We start from the raw sequence: 20,492 nt of genomic DNA on the forward strand, positions 1-20,492 counted from the left end.
GGAGGCTGCTGCAGGAAACTCCAAGTGATAATACTCATGGGGAGATGTGAAATGCATAAGATGTGAGATCTATTTTATTTTTATTTCTTTATTTATTTAAAAGATTTTATGTATTCATGAGAGACACAGAGAGAGATGTAGAGACATAGGCAGAGGACTCAATTCCAGGACCCCAGGATCACTCCCTGAGCTGAAGGTGGACACTTAACCATTGAGCCACCCAGGTGCCCTGTGAGACCTATTTTAGAAGCAAAGTTGACAGGACTTACTGGTTAATTGGATGTGAAGAACAGGGAGAAACCCAAAGTGACTCCTGGTGTTAGGACTGAGTATTTGGCTTAGGATTGGTGGTTCCATTTATTAAGTTGAGGAATAGGGAGGAAGAATTTATCTTGAACCGTTGAGAAACAAAGCAGGAGCAGAAATTTTCTTAGTGATCATTCCCAGACTTAAGGTATAAAGGATACTAAAACTGAAGTATATGTATAAATGTTAGTAGATATTGTAGAAGAGAAAGTGTGAGGTCACATAGATCTTTCTTTTCTACCCTGCACATCTTATGTGAGTTTATTGCTTTAGTTAACTAAGGTCTGTGTTTCTCTTCTTAGGTAATCCAGGATTTTCTGCCTTTTATGTACCATTTGCAAAGGCTTTGTACTCCTCAGTAAACCGATGTTTCCCAGTTTGGGTTATCAGTCATGCTGGACATGCTTTGGTCCCCAAAGGCAAGAAGATTCTTACAACCTCAGACGGTATGTCTTTATTAACACCTGCTTTCCTTTACAGTGAGTGGATGTTCATGTGTCTAGAAAGTTAAGAGTCACACCATTGGAAACCTCTGCTTGTGGCATTGGGGCCATGCTGCCACATTTTGGTAATTTTAGGATTTTAGAGTCCTTTTCATTTTCTGGCAATCAACTATATATTTATTGATCAAACACTAATTTTCCAGGGTTGTACTAAGAGGAGTGGTGAGAAAAAAAAAGCATCATAAGACCTGATCCTTACTCTCAAGAGGCTCTTATTCTGACATTTAGAAAATGACTAAGTGATAACCTCTAGTCTGCTCATCATGTGGGTATTTGAAGAATGAACAAAGGAAAGAACATAGTATGGGTTTGAGAAGACTTTGTGGAGTAGATGGGTTTCAATAGTTGAGTAGAATTTGGATCTGGGGTTTGGGGTGAGTGCACAGTTATAACAGGCAAAGGAAGTAGCATGGCAGGGAGAGAGATTCAATAGGTGGGTCGGTGTGTTAGTGTGTTAGTGCTGGGCAGGACCAGACCTGGAGGAACCTCGGAGCTGGGGAGAAAGCTCCTGGGGGCTTTTAAATGGAGAAAGTAGCACCAGGTAGCTGCAAATTACCTTCCTCTAATGTAGGAAAATACAGCATGCTCATTCCTCTAAAAAAGAAAAATATAACTTCACTTCTCTGTATGCATTCCATTCAACAGCCATTTGTCCCAAGCATGACCCTTAGTTAATTTGAGATGGGAGAGAGGTGGCTATGGCTCTAGTTTGCTCCTGGTTCTGGTATGCCTCTCCCATGGTATGAGCATCTTACTGAGCATCTACTAATAGGGGAAACCATGTGTGGATAGGGAAGGAGAAAGGAGCAGGTGATATGGGAACTCTCTGTACTAATCTGTTCAAATTTTCTATAAATCTAAAACCATTCTTAACAAAACCTGTTAAAAATATGGAATTTAAAAATAATTTAATATTTAAATATTGCTTTTTTTTAATTGCTTATAACAGAAACTATATATTAGGTAGTTTGATTAACAGGGATTTATTTTCTCATAGTCTTGAGGCTTTGAGCCCAAGATTGGGGTTTCAACATGGTTAGATTCTGGAGACCCCTTCTTCTAGCTTGCAAATGGCTTCATTCTCTTTGTGTCCTCATATGACCGAGAAGGAGAGAGAATGATTTCATGTGCTCCCGGAACCTCGGATATCTCCTTATAAGGCCACTAATCCCCCTTACTAGGGCTCCACCCTTATGACTAACTTTAATCCTAATTAACTCCCAAAGGTCCTATCTCCCAAAACCATCACATGAGGTGATGAGGTGATCACATTAGGGCTTCAATATAAGAATTTTAAGGGGGCAGCCCTGGGTGGCTCAGCATTTTAGCGCCACCTTCAGCCCAGGACCTGATCCTAGAGACCTGGGATCAAGTCCCACATCGTGGGTGGCTCAGCATTTTAGCGCCACCTTCAGCCCAGGACCTGATCCTAGAGACCTGGGATCAAGTCCCACATCGGGCTCCCTGCATGGAGCCTGCTTCTCTGTGTGTGTGTGTGTGTGTGTGTGTGTGTGTGTGTATGTGTCTCATGAATAAATAAATAAATAATCTAAAAAAATAAAAGATTTTTAAGAGATACAAACATTGAGTCCTTAACAGTTGTGAATAGGAATATTATATACTGACATTCCAAATCTCATCACAGGTATAGGTCAGCATATACATATGAACATTGCACCTAAATAATAGTAAACATACAAGTTACTTCTTGAAACATTTTTACTAAATATTTATTCAGTTTTAATAGTTGCCTTTGGTCTATCCTCAGAAGTATTTCCTGACAGTTTTTAGAAACTGGGAAACTGGTCTTTTAAAGACTTGACCCTATTAAGTAACAGAAGAAGTTTCTGTTCTAAGTTGAATTTCTTCACACATTTATGAACATCTGCAGGTGTGCTAAATTTACAAGAATTGCTTTATTTGAAGAAGTGGGTGACAGTTAAGAGGTGATTCTTATTTTTATTCACATCCTATTATGGCTGTTAATTGGAGCATATGGTTAAGACACAATACAGTTATTACAGAATTTAGGAAATAAAATCACCCATCATGCATACAGAATAGATACTCTTTGGTTCTATAGTTAATATGAAATATAGTTCTCCTTTATTTTCTCTCCTGAAATCATAGCTCAAATTCTGTGTGTCATCTGACTCTGAACATCTCAACTCTCTGGATCTTGCTTTGTTTGAGAGAGAGTGCAGTCCCAGAGTGGGAGAAGGTGAGGGGTGGGGAGTGAAGAAGGAGAGAGAGAATCTTAAGTAGGCTCCATGCCCTGTGCAGAGCCCAATGCTGAGTTCAACCTCATAACCTATGAGATCATGACCTGAGTCCAAATCAAGAGTCAGACACTTAACTGACTGAGCCACCCAGGCGCCCCTCCACTCCCTGGTTCTTGACCTCTTCTCTTACTTCTCACATATGGTAGTATAGATCAGCTTCCTGAAATCTTAGTGCTTTCCAGAATCCTGTGTTAACTTTAAGTTGATTTTAACATCAGATACCAGCTCTTGTGGATGGAATTTAATCTCGCCCCCCCCCCCAATTCCACTTAATTTAATCATTTTGAGTACCCACTGTGAACCTGTCTCTTTGCTAACACTTAGGAAAAAATACACCTGTACTTAAAACACATTTGTTGTACTTACATTGTTCATGGTTAGGTAATGTCACTAGCCAGACTTCCTGTGTCCTCCTCTTTAAGGCATCACCTGAAAGATTACCCTTGTCTCTCAGGGAAACCCCTACTCCTCTCTGCTTACAATTTCCACTTTCAGTGCTCAGGTCTTTGGTGAGCCAGACTGTGCTTCCATACTTTAGCCACTCCGAAATCTTCTACTGCCATCTCCACCACCTTTTTCACTTCCCTAATTATCTTCCAATTATAGATCTACAGATTCAGTGCAATCCCTGTATAGATTTTCACCAAAATTCCAGTTGTGGCATTTTTCACAGAAATAGAAAAAAAAAATTCTAAAACTTGTGTGGAATCATAAAAGGCACCAAATAGCCAAAATAATCTTGAGAAAGAAGAACAAAGCTGAAGGCACCATGCTTCCTGATTTCAAACTATATTGCAAAGCTAGTAATCAAAACAGTATAGCCCTGGCACAAATACAAATCAGTGGAACAGAATAGTGAGCCCAGAAATAAACACACACATATAGTCAATTAATTTTGCCAGAGGCTCCAAGAAAACGCAATGGAGAAAGAAATAGTATCTTCAATAAATGATGTTAGGAAAATTGGATATCCACATGTAAGAGAATAAACAAATACACATAAAATTAATTCAAAATGTACTAAATACTTATATTTAAGACTTGAAGTCATAAAAGAAGAAAACATAGGGGCAGAAAATATGTTAGAAGAAAGCATAGGGGAAAAGCTCCTTGACATTGGTCTTGGCAGTGATTTTTTTTAGTATGATACCAAAAGTATAGGTAACAAAAGCAGAAATAAACATTGGGACTGTGTCAAACTAAAAAGCCTCTGCACAGCAAAGGAAACAATCAAGAAAATGGAAAGACAAGTGGGAGAAAATATTTGTGAACCATCTATCTGACCCAAAATATATAAAGAACTCATACACCAAGATAGCAAAAAAACAAACAAACAAACAAAAACTATAGTCTGGTTTAAAAATGGGCAAATTTTTCCAGAGAAACATACAAATGGCCAACAGGTATATGAAAAGATGCTCAACCTCACTGATCATTAGGGAAATGCTAATCAAAACCACTGTGAGACTCACCTCACACCTGTTCAGATGATGATAATCAAAAAGACAAAAAATAACAAGTATTGACAAGGGTGTGGAGAAAAGGGAACTCTTGTGCACTGTTAGTACAACCATTATGGAAAACAATATGGAAGCTCCTCAAAAATTAAAAATAGAACTTCCATATGACCCAACAATCTCACTTCTGGATATATATCTAAAGGAAATGAAATCAGTGTCTCAGAGAGATATCCATACACACATATTTATTGCAGTGTTATTCACAGTATATAAATAATTTCAAGATATGGAAACAACTTAAGTGTTAATGGATGAATAGATTTTAAAAAGTGTAAGATAGATAGATACACACACACACAATGCAATATTATTTGGCTATAAAAAGGAAAAGGAAACCCTGCCATTTTCAACAGCATGGATAAACCTAGAGGATATTATGCTAAGTGAAATAAGCCAGGCACAGAAAGACAAATACTATATGACCTCAGTTACATGTGGAATTAAATAAAAAAAAAAAAAGTCAAACTCAGAATCAGAGTTCTATGAACTATTGCCAGCATTTGAGGAATTGGGGAAATGGAGAGATGTTGGTCAAAGAATACAGACTTTCAGTTGTAAGATGAATGAGTTCTGGGGATCTCATGTATAGCATGATGATTATAGTTAATAATACTACATTGTATAATTGAAATTTGCTAGGAGAGTAGATCTTAGTGTTCTCATCATCACAAAAAAGAAAAAGGGTTATTATTCCCTCCATCCCAAGCCTGCTGATGGCAGTACCTTCAGTTAAGAGGGCCTGCAGTGCCTGCCTGGGCACACATCACTGGTAGGGAGCTCCACAGACATTTCTTCCATCCAGGCCCCTATTTATGGCTGGCCTGGCTCTTGTGGTTCTTAATTATGATTGCAGGATACACTTCAGCAAGAAACCATTGAGGAACAAGATTTTTTACCTACATGGCAGGGGGAGCAGACCTTGGGTTCTGTTAGGGTCCAAGGGTAGAGTGTCTACAATTGCAGGTTCACTCTTCATTGGCTAATGCAAGGCTTAAGAGCCAGAATTAGGGCTTGGGGAGGGAGAAGTGGGTCACATAAGCAGTCAGTTATCTAAATTACCCAAGGCTTTCTGAAAGGTACCTTCATGAGTAGAGTGGCCTAGTTCCCTATCTGGCTGTTTTACTAGTAGCTGTGTCATACAGATGGCAATATGCTTATTCAAGATGGATGTCTTTTGAAATGGAAGCCTAGTCAATCAAAAGCTTGATGTCAGGCACTTAACAGTACACTACATGAGGTGATGGATATAATAATTTGATTGTGGTAATCATTTCACAATATATCTGTATATTAAATCATCACACAAAAACAATTATGTGGTATATCCTAACTATATACAGTTTTTATTTGTTAATCATATTTCAGTAAAGCAGAAAAAAATAATTGTAGGAAATGGGTGATGGGTATGTGTGATTCTATTATATTATTCTCTTTACTTTTATGTATGTTTGAAAGTTTCCACTACTGGGAAAAAAAAAAATCTTTAAAGAAAGAAAAAGAATTATAGAATCTTAGAGGTAAAAGTATCCACAACAAATCCTACCTTGAACCCTTATTTTTCAAGGAAGGAAAGCCCAACAGGGCAAAATCACCTTCTGCTAGTGAGTGGCAAAACCTCGACAGGAAGCCAGCACTTTGAATATTTAGTTTAGTGTTACCTCCTCCTGTCGAGAGGTCATCTTAGCTGGCTAATGCAAAGTGCTAATGAGACTCCGTTTTCAGGTTTAGTTACTCCATGGGCTAATTCTCAGATTGGCCCTTCCATGATCACCAGTTTTACCTGGTCTGTGACCCTTTTCCAGCTGTGGCTCATAGGGGAACAGGAGTAATGGGGTATAGAAAAAACAGCACAACTCATGGCAAATGTTGTATAAATACTTCAAAGTGGCTTTTTTCATAGTGTTTTTTCTCTGTGTTAATGCACACACACGTGTGTGTGTCCCTCTATGAATTCAGTTCACTTGAGAGTCTTTAACACTCCGCTTAAAAACTAGGGTATACTTTGAAAGATAAGTAAATCTTGATTACCTACCAGTGAAGGACTTTAAGAGCAGTAGTGAAGTAAAACTGAGTATACAGAGATTTTGCTTCCTTGGTTAAAAACATGTATTTCAACAGCCATCATATTGAAATGTGACTGATACTGTTACTGATAGTATGTAGCAGATACTTGCTCTGCTATGAAATATCTTAACAGATACATCTTTCTTGTTCTAAGTTATTTCTATGTATAAGCCCAAAGAAAATTTTAGGTTCAGTATCATAGTTTTTCCTTTGTCAGGAAATTTATGTTTGCTTAGAATGTGCTTTTGCAATCTTAGGTTGTGTTTGGAAAACAGAGGTGTTAGAATTCTTAGAAAACAGACTTGAGGAGTGCCTGCGTGGCCTCAGTCATTTGGGTGTCCAACTCTTGATTTCAGCTGTGATCATGATCTCAGGGTTGTGGGACTGGCCAGGTCTGTTCTGTGCTGGGTGTGGAGTCAGCTTGGGATTCTCTCTCTCCTTTCCCTTTGCCCCTCCCTCTGCACACGTGCACATGCTCTCTCACTCACTCTCTCAAATAAATAAATAAATAAAATCATTTTGGTTTTTTTTTTTTTTTTTAAGAAAAAAAAAAAGAGAAAACAGACTTGATTAACTGCTTAAAAAGCCACCAGCTCTGCTGGCCTGTTATCTTACCTCTGGCAAGAGAAGACATTAAGCCCAAAACAGAGGGAGCTAGGAAGTAGTGAAAATAACCTCAGGGTACTCAGTGAAGGATGATACATCTTCTTTTGTGTAATGTAATGGTGATAAGGTGACAAGTCTAATTCCTACATTCTTAACCTGGGTGAGAAGCTATGTACTGAATTATCTAATGAGAGCAACATTCAACCCCATTATCACAAGAAGCCCTTAAGTGAAGGCAAAATCAAGCATTTGAACAGGAAGAACAACATTGAAAGTTGAAAATAGACTCAAAGGATAACCCTAGATCAAGGTTTCTCAAATTTTGGCAGGCATCAGAGTCACCTGGAGGATTCATTAAAACACAGATGAGTGGGTGTCACCTCAAGTTGTTGATTCAGTAGATGTGGGGTGGATCTGGGAATTTGCATTTTTAACAAGTTCCCCTGGTAATGTTGATGTTGTTAGTTCTAGGACCACATTTTCAGAACCACTACATAGCTCTTGAGGAAAACCAGTAAAATTATCTGTGTGTGGCTAAATTTCTGGGAAATGTCTTTGGTTCTCATTTTCTTGTTTGTTTGTTTGGTTTTTAAGATTTATTTATTCATGGGGTGGGGGGCAGAGACACAGTCAGAGAGAGAAGCAGGCTACTCCCAGGGAGCCTGATGTGGGACTCAGTCCCCAGCCCGGGATCATGCTCTGAGCCAAAGGCAGACGCTCAACTGCTGAGCCACCCAGGCGGCCCTGATTCTCATTTTATTTTCTTAAAGATTTATTTATTTATTCAGAGAGAGAGAGAGAGAGAGGCAGAGGGAGAAGCGGGCTCCATGCAGGAAGCCTGATGTGGGACTCGATCCCAGGTCTCCAGGATCACACCCTGGACTGAAGGCGGCGCTAAACCGCTGTGCCACCGGGGCTGTCCTGATTCTCATTTTAAATTGACATCTTATTTTTTATAACTTTGAGTATGCTTATTGCTTAGGCTACCTGTGCACTGTTGAGTTAATAACTTAGTAATTGGAGCCTGGTTCCTTTGCTACCTAATGAGAACAGTGCCATCTAGAGGCATTAGCCCAAAGGGCCACCAGAGGGCCAAAGGAAGCTATGGTTTTCTAGAGAGGGTACATGAGTGGCTCATCATCATCAAGGATTTATTGACAACCTACTAGATGATTATGTGTCGTACTGCGGAAATCTACAAAGAAATAGAGATTCCAGTCTCCGCCTTTTAGGTGGTGACTTTCTATCTGTATTCTGAGGAGCCCAAAAGTTCTAAGATGGGCACGTGGGGCTCTAGTATCCCATCCAGCCAGAACAGTTCTGCTTTCATCTGTTTTACATATTAAAGGTTATGTTTGCAAATGCATGCTATGGTAGATTGCTTTGGATAGGCAGGGTAGATAGATTATTCATCATCCAAGATTATTGCCCTAAAGAACAGGTTTTTTGACATGCAAAATATGGTGTGAAAATATATAATCATTGAGAGAGAGGACATAAGCTATAACCACCCATCAAATGTTGAAAGTATGTTTTGCTTCATATTAGCACATGTTAAAATTATGAACAGTTGGAAATAATATTCTAGTTGCGCCACATTATCACAACCATAAATTGAGTATAATTGGGAGCACAGATGTTCACCAATGTCAGGAGGGGGTGATTCAAGACCAAAAAAAAGTGTGAAAAGAAAATGTGAGGAATTAGAAGTATAAACTCCTTCTGGCTTTGATTTACTATAGAGTCAGCTTACTTGACGGCAGATTCATTATCAACTATTTTAAGTCATTTGTTCAAAAAGTGTAACATAAAAACTAGAAATCACAGTGATTTAGTTTCAGCTGATAAAACACTACCTAAAAAAGTTACACAATCTTTCAACTGATGATGAATTTGAGTCATGCTTATCCAAAGAAACAGTAAACCACTCCCATTCCAGTATTCAAACACAAGGAAAGAGAGAAAAACAGTAAAGTTTTGTCTCTTGCCAGGACCACGATTGGCAGAGGAGCATGGAGGCAGAATGGAATGGCTAGAAAAGCCGAAGGCAGGCACAGTCAAGTCTGGGGGACTCATAGTCACTGGACAGTAAACAAGGCTCTCAGTAGGTGGGAAGAAACAGGAAAAAAAAACAAGGGGTGGAGCAAGAAAAGAAGTTAAGAATCCCACAAATTGTTAGAGTCTCGGGGAAGACAGAAGCAAGAAGCACAACAAGACTAGGGAAAGTAATACTGAAGTCAGTGTCCTGTTACACAGGCCAGGTCACTGCCCCTTTCTTCATGGGCCTTAGCCTCTTCCCGCTGCTCACAACAGTGGAGCCCAGACTCCCTGGTGATGTTCAGTGTCCTCCTTGATCAAGTGGCAGCCTTCCTTTCCGACCTCATTTGTTCCACCTCCCTATAAACCACAAACAGCCACAGAACTCATCATTGTCCAAAATTACACCTCACACTTTTATGTCTTTGGCTTTTGTTATTTGCTAAGTCAATAAACATTATGTTCTTCTTGCTGAATCAATCTGTCTCTCTCTCTCTTTCTCTCTCTTGGTCTCTCATTTCCCGTATTTTCCCCTACTAAAATCCTTAGCAGAGCACTGGGTTTTATCAGGTGAAAAGCATAATTTGATGACCCCAGTTTTTAGCCATGTATTTGGAGAATAATAATAATAAATTATTTTATAAGACGTGTTTGGGGCTTAAAAGATTTTATTTATTTGATAGCAGTTTTAAATAGGATGCCTACCTACCATAGCCTGTGTTCCATGCCTTAAAATTAGCTAGCAGACTTACACCAATGTTTAGATGCAACAAGTTTACAGAAATATTTAGGGGGCCAGGGACAGTCGAGGCCTAAACTATGAGAATGTGCTTTCACATCAGCTTAGTAAACTCAGGGTACAGTCATGAAAGGAAGACCTTTGGATCAGTGAATTACATACGCATGAAGAATTAGGGACAGTTCTCATCCACCGTTTCACTGATGTTTTGCATAAACTTAGATAAAGTCCCTTGGGGCTTTTGTATTCCACTGAGAGTAATGGAGAAATGAATGGTAATTTCCCCTATAAAACTGATGTAGGTAGGAAAGTCATGTCAAAGCATTCTTAATTAAAATGTTTTATTTTGAGAAAAGAAATTTAAGTATGAAAAAGTACAAACAATAGTGTAACAGTCCAAGGTTCTGTTCCTCGATTTTCTCTCAATAGTTATCACTTTGCCATATTTGCCATAATTGCTTTAATATTTTCTGTTAATAAATAAAAACAATTCAGAAGTTCCATTTTTTTTTATTTATCTTTATTGGTACTTTTTTAGGGAAGGGGGGAAGGGGCAGAGGGAGAAAAAGGATCTTAAGCAGGCTCCACACCCAGCAAGGAGCCCGATGTGGGGCTCAATCTCACAACCCTGAGGTAATGACCTGAGTTGGAATCAGTTGGTCCTAGCAGAAGGCTCATGTAGCACTAATCTCCAATTTTGTTAGTTCTGTGGTCATAGATAACTTGTAAATAAATACTGCTTAAACGACAATATATAGTAAGACTTATTATGCATTTATATCCAATATGTACCTAGACATACATATATATTATGTATGTATTATTAAATTTAGGCCATATGTTTGCATTCAAATACGTAAAGTTACACATTTATAGTAATGTGAATTAGTAAAGAATATTTTCTAGATATTTATCTTGTTTTATTTGAAGAAGGGCACAGTAGTTTTCATGAATCCAAAGGGGCATTACCTTTCAATTGTTCTAAACACAATTAAAATGGTTTAATAAATTAAATTAAAATCCGTATTTTAAATGCAATAAAAATTTATTCTTTTCTCGAGGAAATGCTTTAGATAAACTTATTTCAGTGTTTTATAATTGTGTTTTTATCTATTTGTTTGTTTTTATTAGATTGTGAACTCCTTGAAGATAAGGGGAGTATACTGTATTTATATCTGTATTTTCAAAGTCACCATGGGCTGGCCATTTAGTCACTGTTTTCTGTTAGAGTGGTCAATTCACTTAGTGTGAAATGGAATGAAATACTAGTTATCAGATACCTATGTCTGTAAGGGATACATAACATTTCGATCCAAAAGTGACAAAATTTTAATAACTGAATCAATTTGAACAACTAGATAAAGAGTAAATGTGAAATACTAATATTACTTAATTTCTCTATGAACTCTGTAGGAACAGATTATATGTACCTTTTGAAATAAACTCCAGACTCAATATATGAGCTATAAAGTAAATTCCATAGAAATGGGTCTAAGAAATAGGGTCAGGTTCTAAAAATTGTCAGTATTATATTTAAGACCATATCTTGATAGATGTTATGTTCCAAACATATTTAGTGGATTGTAAATTGTAGTACATAGTACATTTTTCTACAGAAAAAAAATGGCTTAGGTAATTTCCATATTATTATTTTCATTTTGGTACAATTAAATATAATTATTTTACTATATTTTATGGAAAGTGATAATGATTTCTGGCCTTTTTTCAGAGTATATTAAAATAATAATCATGAAAAACAGTGAAATATATAATCCTTTAACCTTTAGTTTTTACTAGTAAAATAATGTCCAGATAGCACATTTAAGTTTGCTATCATTATTATTTCTAGAAAGTATTTTCTTCTCCTTTAACCTCATTACTATAGCAGACATTAATAAGTAATGTGTTTACCTTGGAAATCTACTGAGCAGTTCCCAGAGGTAAAGCTAGATTTACTTCTGAAATATTCATTTGATTAATCTTTTGAATTATAGTGTTCATTAAAGTTCATCTGAAATATAATCTTTTAGAACCTTATTTCTGGTGTCAGTGAAGTTTTAAAATGTTTTACTGCATTTAGCTCATTTTCTTTCTCTTTGCGCTATCCAAGTAAATGTTCTTGGTATATATTCCAGGGAGGACTTAAATGATGGGAATTGGAATGATAGCAACCATAACTTTCACTTCTCTTATAGTTTATGCCAGACACTTGTGTTATGTGCTTTAAAAATATTATGCTTACACTCTTAGGAGGCTAGAATTATTATCTCTGTTGTAGATAAGAGGACACTGAGGCCAGGTTAAAAGATTTGCCTTAGCCACCAAGTTAATAAGGTGCTCAGCTGGGAGTTAGACTCAGATTTATTTTGTCTCCAACACCCATGATATTACTATACCATGCTGTCCCAATGAAAGGAAGATTTTGACAGTTTCAAGCATTATATATTTTGAAAAATAAAAAAATGGGTTTGCAGGTCTTATAGATGTTTGTTTTGGAGTATGTAAGGATAATATGATCACTTCTGGGTGGAGGGATCAAATCAGATAAACTGAGAGGGGAACATAAAGTACTCAAGTGTAATATTCAATGAACACTTTTAATTTGGAGCTATCAGGGGCCCTACCAAAGTCAGACTTCCAGATTTTCTCTCTTCCCCATTCTGTTTTATGCTGAACTTCCCTGATTCGAGGCTGACCTAGAAGGATTAGGGCAGAGCACATCTTACCTGAGAGATTAGTAATACTATGGAAAAAAGGAAACTAATAAGCCTCATTGACTCAGTAAAAAAGGTCTTCCATAACTGTATAGAAACATACAGTGGGACAAAGATAAGCAAGACATAAATTGTAACATAGGAAAAAATTAGGAGTAGTGTGGTGAGATAAACATGGGATATTGGGGAACCTGAAAAGAAGGCTACTTTACTTCTCACCCACTGAATCCTAAAATGGCTTCTCGGAGGAGATAGCACTTGTTTGGAGTTTGAAGGATGAAGAGGAGTTAGCCAGATTAACAAGGGTTGCTGAGCACTGAAGGGAATGGAAACGGCATGTACAGAGAAAACTGAAGAGCAGTCCTTCACAGTGAGTTCTGGGTACCCGTCAAATGAGCCACAGTGTGGCTCATTACAGTTCACATTAGTAACTTGTAGGAATCGAAGGCAAGAAATTTAATATGCTAGTGATTCAAATTTTAATAAACAATTTACCACCTTGTGATATTTTGAAATATTACAGGTGCATAGGGAAGACCTATTGAAATTTCCCATATTTATAGAATACCAGAGCTTAGCAGCATCCTCAGAGACTGTCCAGTGAGTTCATTTTTTTTTCACTCCACATTAAGATTTACTATGTGCTAGCCACAGAGGAAAGGGTGAATCTTGCCTCCTAGGAGCTCACAGCCCATGAGAGGAAATAAAAAGACAATTATACAAGTATGATAAAGTGCTCTAATAAGAGTGGAGAGGACTGGCTAAGCACAAAGGAAGGCTCATTCATTTTTCTTGGAGATTAGCTAGATAAAGTTTTAATTAGCTCTTGAAGATTCCAGAAGACAGTTCATTTGTGAAAGGAAGAAAGGATATTTCAGGTTAAGACTGCTGGTTAAAAGGAACAATTTGCAGCATTTCTTCTTAAGGCTTTCTGTCTAAATTCTTCAACAGATGATCTAAAATAATGAAGCAGTGTCATGGGTTTTTGTAGTTTTCTATTAATGATATAAACTAGCCTAACCAGCAGTTCTCAGTGTGTGGTCTTGGGACCAGCAATATCAACATCTCCTGGAAACTTAGAAACAGAAATTCTCAGTTCCCAGCCCAGACCTACTGAATCACAGAATTTGAAGGTAGAGTCCAGCAATTACTGCTTTCCTAAATCCTGCAGAGGGTTCTGATAGATGATCAAGTTTGAGAGGTAGTGGCCTAAGCTAACTGTAGTTCATGGACTAGTTGAAAGTTCCTGAGCTCTGAGGACAGACCTGGGTTTGAATCTTACCTTTTTCACTTCATAGATGTGTGATTTTTAGTGTATATCACCTAATGTCTGTAAGCTTTGGGGTTTTCATCTATAAAAAGAAAATAAATACTACCTTTCCAGGGCTGTTGTGAAGACTTGTTGATATAATTTGAGTAAAGTGTATAACACTGTAACTAGCACATTGTAGGCTTTAAATAAGTCATAACTAGTACTGTTGTTGGCTATTTTTTTAGGTATTTTTCCCAGTGAGTTTATTATTTTCCTCATTAAGTGAAAATATACACATATTTTTGCTTTTAGATACAAACGCTCAAGAAATTAATGACATCTATGGACTACAAGGTCAAGTGGAACACAAGCTAGCTTTCCTGAGAACTCATGTGCCAAAGGAAATAAAACTTGTGGTCATTGGCCATTCAATAGGCTGCCATTTTTCTCTTGAGATTTTGAAGCTTGCCCCTGAACTCCCAGTAAGTATGCCTCAGGAAGTGACTGTAAGTGCTAGATTATGCACTTGCGCAAATTCACCTCAGCTTTCCTTCCCTCTTTTATCTCTTGTTTAATGATAAACAGAACAGAGAGGGGGATATTTGGTGGCTGCCTTTCTTTATCTTTATCTATATTACTGTGGGCCTATGTGCATGTATGTTCATGCTGTTTCCATGTGTTTCAAAAAATAATAAGGAGATAGAAATTTACCAGATGAATGCTATTTAATCTAGGGTTATATGAAATTCTGAAGTTGCTTATAACTTCTCATTTATAAAGGCATATTTAAGAGTAGTCGTCAGCTAAGACCTAGAGAAGAATCTGATTGTGACAGTATTTTGCAAATGTTCACGCCTCCTTTCAAAAGGAAGATAATTTATTATCATTGTCGTCATCATGATCATCAGTAAGCAAACAGCTGTCCTTATGGAATACCAGATCTTTATTTAATTATAAGCCTGGATACTTCTCCATTCTATAGATTGGCAGCCTTTTTGAAGCATTCATTCATTCATAAATGACTGGGTGCCACTGGGTGTCAAATATTAAGTAGAATACTGGAGACACAAAGGCCTATTTAAAGTGCCTGAGAAAGCTAGTGAGCTAGAAGGGACTTCAAAACAAGAGAGCAACTCATACTCTCACTTACATGTACAATTGAAAGAATCTACTGAATGGATGCAATACACAACATAAATTATTTCTTTATTCAACAAACATATATTAAACACTGGCCATGTGTGAGGCCCTGAGCTGTGTTTTGAGGACATCCAGGTGACTAAGACAGTCTTTGAGATAAGAGCGTCCAAAGTCTAATGGAAGAGACACACTAACCCATAGGTCTGATAACTACTGAGTGTAGGAGTATGAGGGAATGCTATTTAACCTTGTAGTCTGAATGTAAGATAGAAGTGATTCCTTCCTAGAATCTCTGTGTCCTCGGATTTTGACTCTTCTTATTCCATATGATAAAAATCTCAAGGAGTTTCAAAGCTCACTGGAAATTTTCTTCTGTTTGTACCAGCTTGACACACTTACGTCTCACTCATAATTGCCCTTAGGAAATGTACAACTATAGCGTCCCTGGTTATAGTTTTTAATGCCAAATGGATGGGCATTAAGGAGGGCACATGACATAATGAGCACTGGGTGCTATATGCAACTGACGAATTATTGAAAACTACATCTGAAACTAATGATGTACTATATGTTGACAAATTGAATTTAAGTTAAAAAAAACAAATGAAGGTTGTTAATTTTTGCTTATTGGGTGTAAGAAAGTGTATTTTCTATTTCTAAGTGCAATTTCGATAAATTCAGGATTGCTTTCCATTCACTGTGTTATTGTTTCTACTCTTTTTTCCACAGAAAAGTATTTTACTTGGAAAGGAGACTTTATTTTTGTTTTTAGCATCTTGCATGGCTTTTGATCTCTTTTGTGCCTTCCAAATCTCTTCTAGTACTGTGTGATGAAGTTACCTTCTTTACAGTGCCCAGCCCTGCCACTCAGTGGTTCTGTTTGTAAGTTGCTGAAAGCCCTGGCTCTAGAGCTAAGACACCTAGGTTCAAATACTTGCTGTCATAGTTTGTGTGACCTGGGACAAGTTATTGAGTATCTCAATACCTCTGTTTCCTCATCTGTGAAATGGGGATAATGATATGTTCCCCAAAGAGAGAATTAAGTATGGTGCCTCAACCTTAGAAGTCCCCTAATAGGTACTAGCTGTAATTGTGACATTGGAATCATTGGCTCAGTCACTAGGTTAAGTACTGTATTAGTTATCTACAGCTGTGTAACAAATTACCCCAAAATCAAATAGAGTAAAACCATGCACATTTATTCTCTTAGAGTTTTGTGGGTCTGGGATCTAGCCACAACTTAGCTGGGTCCTCTGCTTTGGGGTCTCTCATAAGACTACATGCAATCAAGGTATCTTCCAGGGCTGCAGTCTCATCTGAAATTTTGAATTGAGAAGGATGTGCTGCTAAGCTCACTTACGTGGTCATTGGCAGGACTCCATTCCTTGAGGGTCGTTGGACTGAGAGCCTTGGTCCATCACTGGCACTTCGGTGAGGGCATCCTCAGTTCCTTAACATGTGGGTCGTCTTTCTAACTTGCCTCATTAGAGGAAGTATGGTAGAAGAGCCAGAGAAAGTCTGCTGGCAGATGGAAGTCACAAACTATAGCCTAATTACAGAAATCATGTCCCATTACTCTTATGGTATTCCATCTGTTAGAAGTAAGGCCCTAGGTCCAGCCCCCACAAGAGGAGCAGATTACACTGCAGCATGAACATTAGAAAGTAAGGATCATGTCAGAAGCTGCCTACCCCACCACCGCTACAGTGAGTATTTCACTTGTGTCATGTACAGTCAAGCATATAGATACGTAGATAACATATAAGTTAAAATACTGAGTTTATTTCCCAGTATAGCAAGTGAGCTGGTCTTGCCAAAGAAAATGCAGCAAACTGATATGAAATACAATTTGGGGTTATTAGTTATCTCGGGTGTTTTAAAAACCTTAAAAAAAAGGAATTTTTTTTTTTTGAAGAAAAGAGTACTTGTATGTTTGAAATAATAATAGCATTACTATTTGTGATGGTTAATTTTATATGTCAATTGGACCCAGCTAAGGGACGGCCAAAGAGCTGGTAAAACATTTCTCAGTGTGTCTTTGAGGATGCTTCCAGAAGAGATTAGCTTTTGAATCAGTACACCAAGCAAAGATTTGCTCTCACCATTGTCAGCAGGTATCTTCCAATCCATTGAGGTCCCAAATAAAACAAAACTCAGGAAATGGGGGTTCTTTCTCTCTCTCTTCTTGAGCAGAGACGTCCATCTTTTCCTGCCCTTTGACATTGGATCTCCGGGTTTGCTGGCCTTCGACTCCAGGATTTACAAGATTAGCTCCTCTGGCTCTCAGGCCTTCAAACTCAGACTGAATCATACCACTGTCTTTCTTGCTTCCCATCTTGCAAATGTCATATTGTGGGACTTTTTGGCCTCCATAATCATGGGAGCCAATTCCTATAATAAATCTCCTTTCATATGCATGCATACATATAAATCCTGTTGGTTCTTTTTCTCTGCGAACCCTGACAAATACACTATTCTGTAAACATAAAGAAGAAAATACTCATTTCTGAGTCCTCACAGTCTATTAACTTAATCACTGATCTGTCTTTTTGGCTTTTGGTTGCTTCACATCGATTCTGCGTGTAGTGTATAGTTTCTCTTCTACATTCAGGAGAACAGTTGTTCAGCACATTTGTTTTGAATCCATCTCTCCTTTTTGGCGTGCGCTCACATGTCTGTTGGGAAAGAAGTACAATGCTTCTCAAGGTGAATGCAGCTTCTTATAGCTCCTTTAGCTCTAGAGCTTTCTAATTATTGTTCTCCTTCCAGGTGTTCTTGCCCTTGCAGGAACGGTGGTGAAAAGGGGAAAGGGAAATGAAACATGAGCGTAACGTAGTCTGTTTGTGGAGGCATAACTCATACTGTGATTATAGAGTTTTCAGAGAGACATGTGAAACCGTGTCTTCTTAAAAAGGGTGTTTTCTAGAAAATAACGCATGCAATAAATTGTCCATAAAGGTCACCCAGGGAGAAGGGTGAACATCTGTATGATTTTTTTTTATATTATTCAAAAGCTTCGTCTGTTTTCAATTAACTGCATTGTTGAAGCCCTCCCCACCCTACCCCCCCCCGCCCCCGCCTCTTTAAACACCTGGCCCAGTTAATATCGGTGGTGTGATCCCTGCTGAAGTGTTGAAATTTCAGTGTCTCTGCGCTACCCTAAGACGGCACGGTGCCTGCATGCCTGAAGTTAGCATGACACGCTCCATTTAAGATGCATTTGACAATCAAATAAGTTTGTATAAGCCAGAGTGTTGCAATCCCTAATCATTTTGCCAAAAATAAGTTAGCTGTTATGTTTTATAACATATGAAGTGTGATAATAAGAAACTTGTGTTTCCATCTCTTCTGTTATTTTTACTGGAATATTTGACTCCCATAAGATTTTGAAGACATATGTGTAGTTTAGTAGCTGGTTTATTTGGTTTTATTTTGGTTCAGTTCTTTACAATATTTTTATAACTAATTATAGGAAACTTTGGTCTTAAAATTGTTTTAAAATACTTATTGCACACTTTAGACATATTATCTGACCTTTATTTTAATATACTAAAGAAATGGCTCTTTTAAAAATCTGATATTGAAATTTTTTTTGTTTCTTTAAGCAAATTTGGTACATAGAATTAGAGAAATCATTCTATATTTTAACAAGAAATGCCCAAAATAAAGAATTTAAAAAGAAGCCTGAGAAAATATATAATTGGAAGACTGTTAAATAGTAGCTGTCATGACTTGTAATAACAAACATAGTTTTAGACTCATAGGCTCTTAGAGCTGAGATGGACTTTAGAAACAGTCTCATCCTATCTTCCATTTCATGGATGGGAGCTGAGAGCAAAGTCCCTTGCCAGGATGCAGCCTCAGCTCTGTCTTAATCCAGGGGTAGGATACAGTTATATTAGCTGTGGGTATAACAAGAGTCTAAGAAGATATTTGATGACTCTTTCAAACTTTGGATGACAGCAGAGCCTACAGATAGCACTGTATACTCCTGGATACAACGAGCTTCATGCGGTCCATGATGTTGCAGCTCAAGAAGCTGGAGACCCCCATGAATGCTGCTTTAGCAATTTGGGGCTGGAGGTCAAGTAACTGGAACAAAAAAGTAGTAGTTTCATCCATCCTATTTAGAATCTTCTTTTCAGCATTAGTCCTCTGTATGTTAAAAATGTGCCATCTGATTTTGCCAATAGATTGCGTCAAATTCAAGGTTGGAAGTTGAAAGACCTTGATTCTCAAGTGGATTCTGCACTGAGTTGTGAGGTGAACCTCAAGTAATTTTACTTTTATTTTCCTCTAAGTATTTATATAGCATTTTATGAAAACACTTCATTCCCTTCCAGGGATAACAGATCCTTCAAAAACTTAATTTTTTATATCATTTGGCCTTTCTTGGGGAAAATGCACAATAACATAGAGCTTCCTTTGTCTGTCTGGTTGGCAAAACTATCTTCTCTCTAAATGAAATTTCCAGATTACTTAAACTCTTTTTTAAGCACCAGACTCTTTTATCCAGTTGAATAAAAATTTGTCTAAAATATATTATTTACTTATCTATCTTCTTCAACAGTGCATATTGATTATGGAGGAATTAGTGATTCAAGGACGTCGTTTTGATAATGATATTATACTACAGTGAAATACGATTAAAGAGATTTTGCCTATGTCCTGAAACTTCTTAAATGATAGTGCTTAAAAAAAAATTGCCTGTTTATTTTAGTTTCTCTGTCTTCTTCCTCAGTGTTAGGTTCTACTTCTCTTCCCTACTTACAATTGGTTACTGTAATTTGAGCCTAGTAGAGACAACAAATAATCATGTTAGAATTTTGTCTTGAGTAAGAATGAACAGGTCTTAAAATGCATATGCAAGAGTAAAATTGATGAAATTAAATATGTGGATTTTGTTATTGCTCAGAGCTTTTTCTTTGTTTATTTCTTCTGGGTCCCCAGTAGTGTTTAGATACTCAAAATTTGAGAGGCTTAAAAGACATAGCTGAGAATTTTGGACACTTTTTACTGAAAGAGTTAAAATAGCATGTTAGATCATGCGTGTTGATTTAGGAGTACATCTTGTCTACAGTAGGGAAAAAAATAAAGTCAAATATTCTGCAAACAATGAAATTATTTAGACTGTAGTGCCCCAACACTATTCGGATGAACCTTCATGTCTGAAGTGAAAGCTAGATATCTTTGTGATAAACATTCATACAACATCACTGCATTGTGTTCAACAGTCAAGATAAACTGGAGGGAGGGGAAAGAATAAGAGCTCATTCATATATCAAAGTAACTGTTGTCAGAGTCCTGTCCCTAGATTAACTGAGGAAAG

At 37.4% G+C, this 20,492-nt stretch overlaps 1 protein-coding gene across 7 annotated transcripts in view; it reads left to right on the top strand.

The window, feature by feature from the left end:
* The window catches only part of LDAH (lipid droplet associated hydrolase), a 105,291-nt gene that overhangs the window by 29,888 nt on the left and 54,911 nt on the right, over positions 1 to 20,492 (top strand). For all 7 annotated transcript variants that reach the window (XR_013349649.1, XM_077843999.1, XM_077844000.1 and 4 more), the window contains 2 exons: positions 609 to 752; positions 14,336 to 14,505. Coding sequence is in view for 6 of the 7 variants with exons in the window: in XM_077843999.1 (XP_077700125.1) it covers positions 609 to 752; positions 14,336 to 14,505 (314 nt within the window). In the remaining variant the exon portion in view is untranslated. The remainder of the gene's footprint in view (positions 1 to 608; positions 753 to 14,335; positions 14,506 to 20,492) is intronic.

This window comes from Canis aureus, chromosome 12, assembly GCF_053574225.1.
Source record: "Canis aureus isolate CA01 chromosome 12, VMU_Caureus_v.1.0, whole genome shotgun sequence".
NCBI lineage: Eukaryota > Metazoa > Chordata > Mammalia > Carnivora > Canidae > Canis > Canis aureus.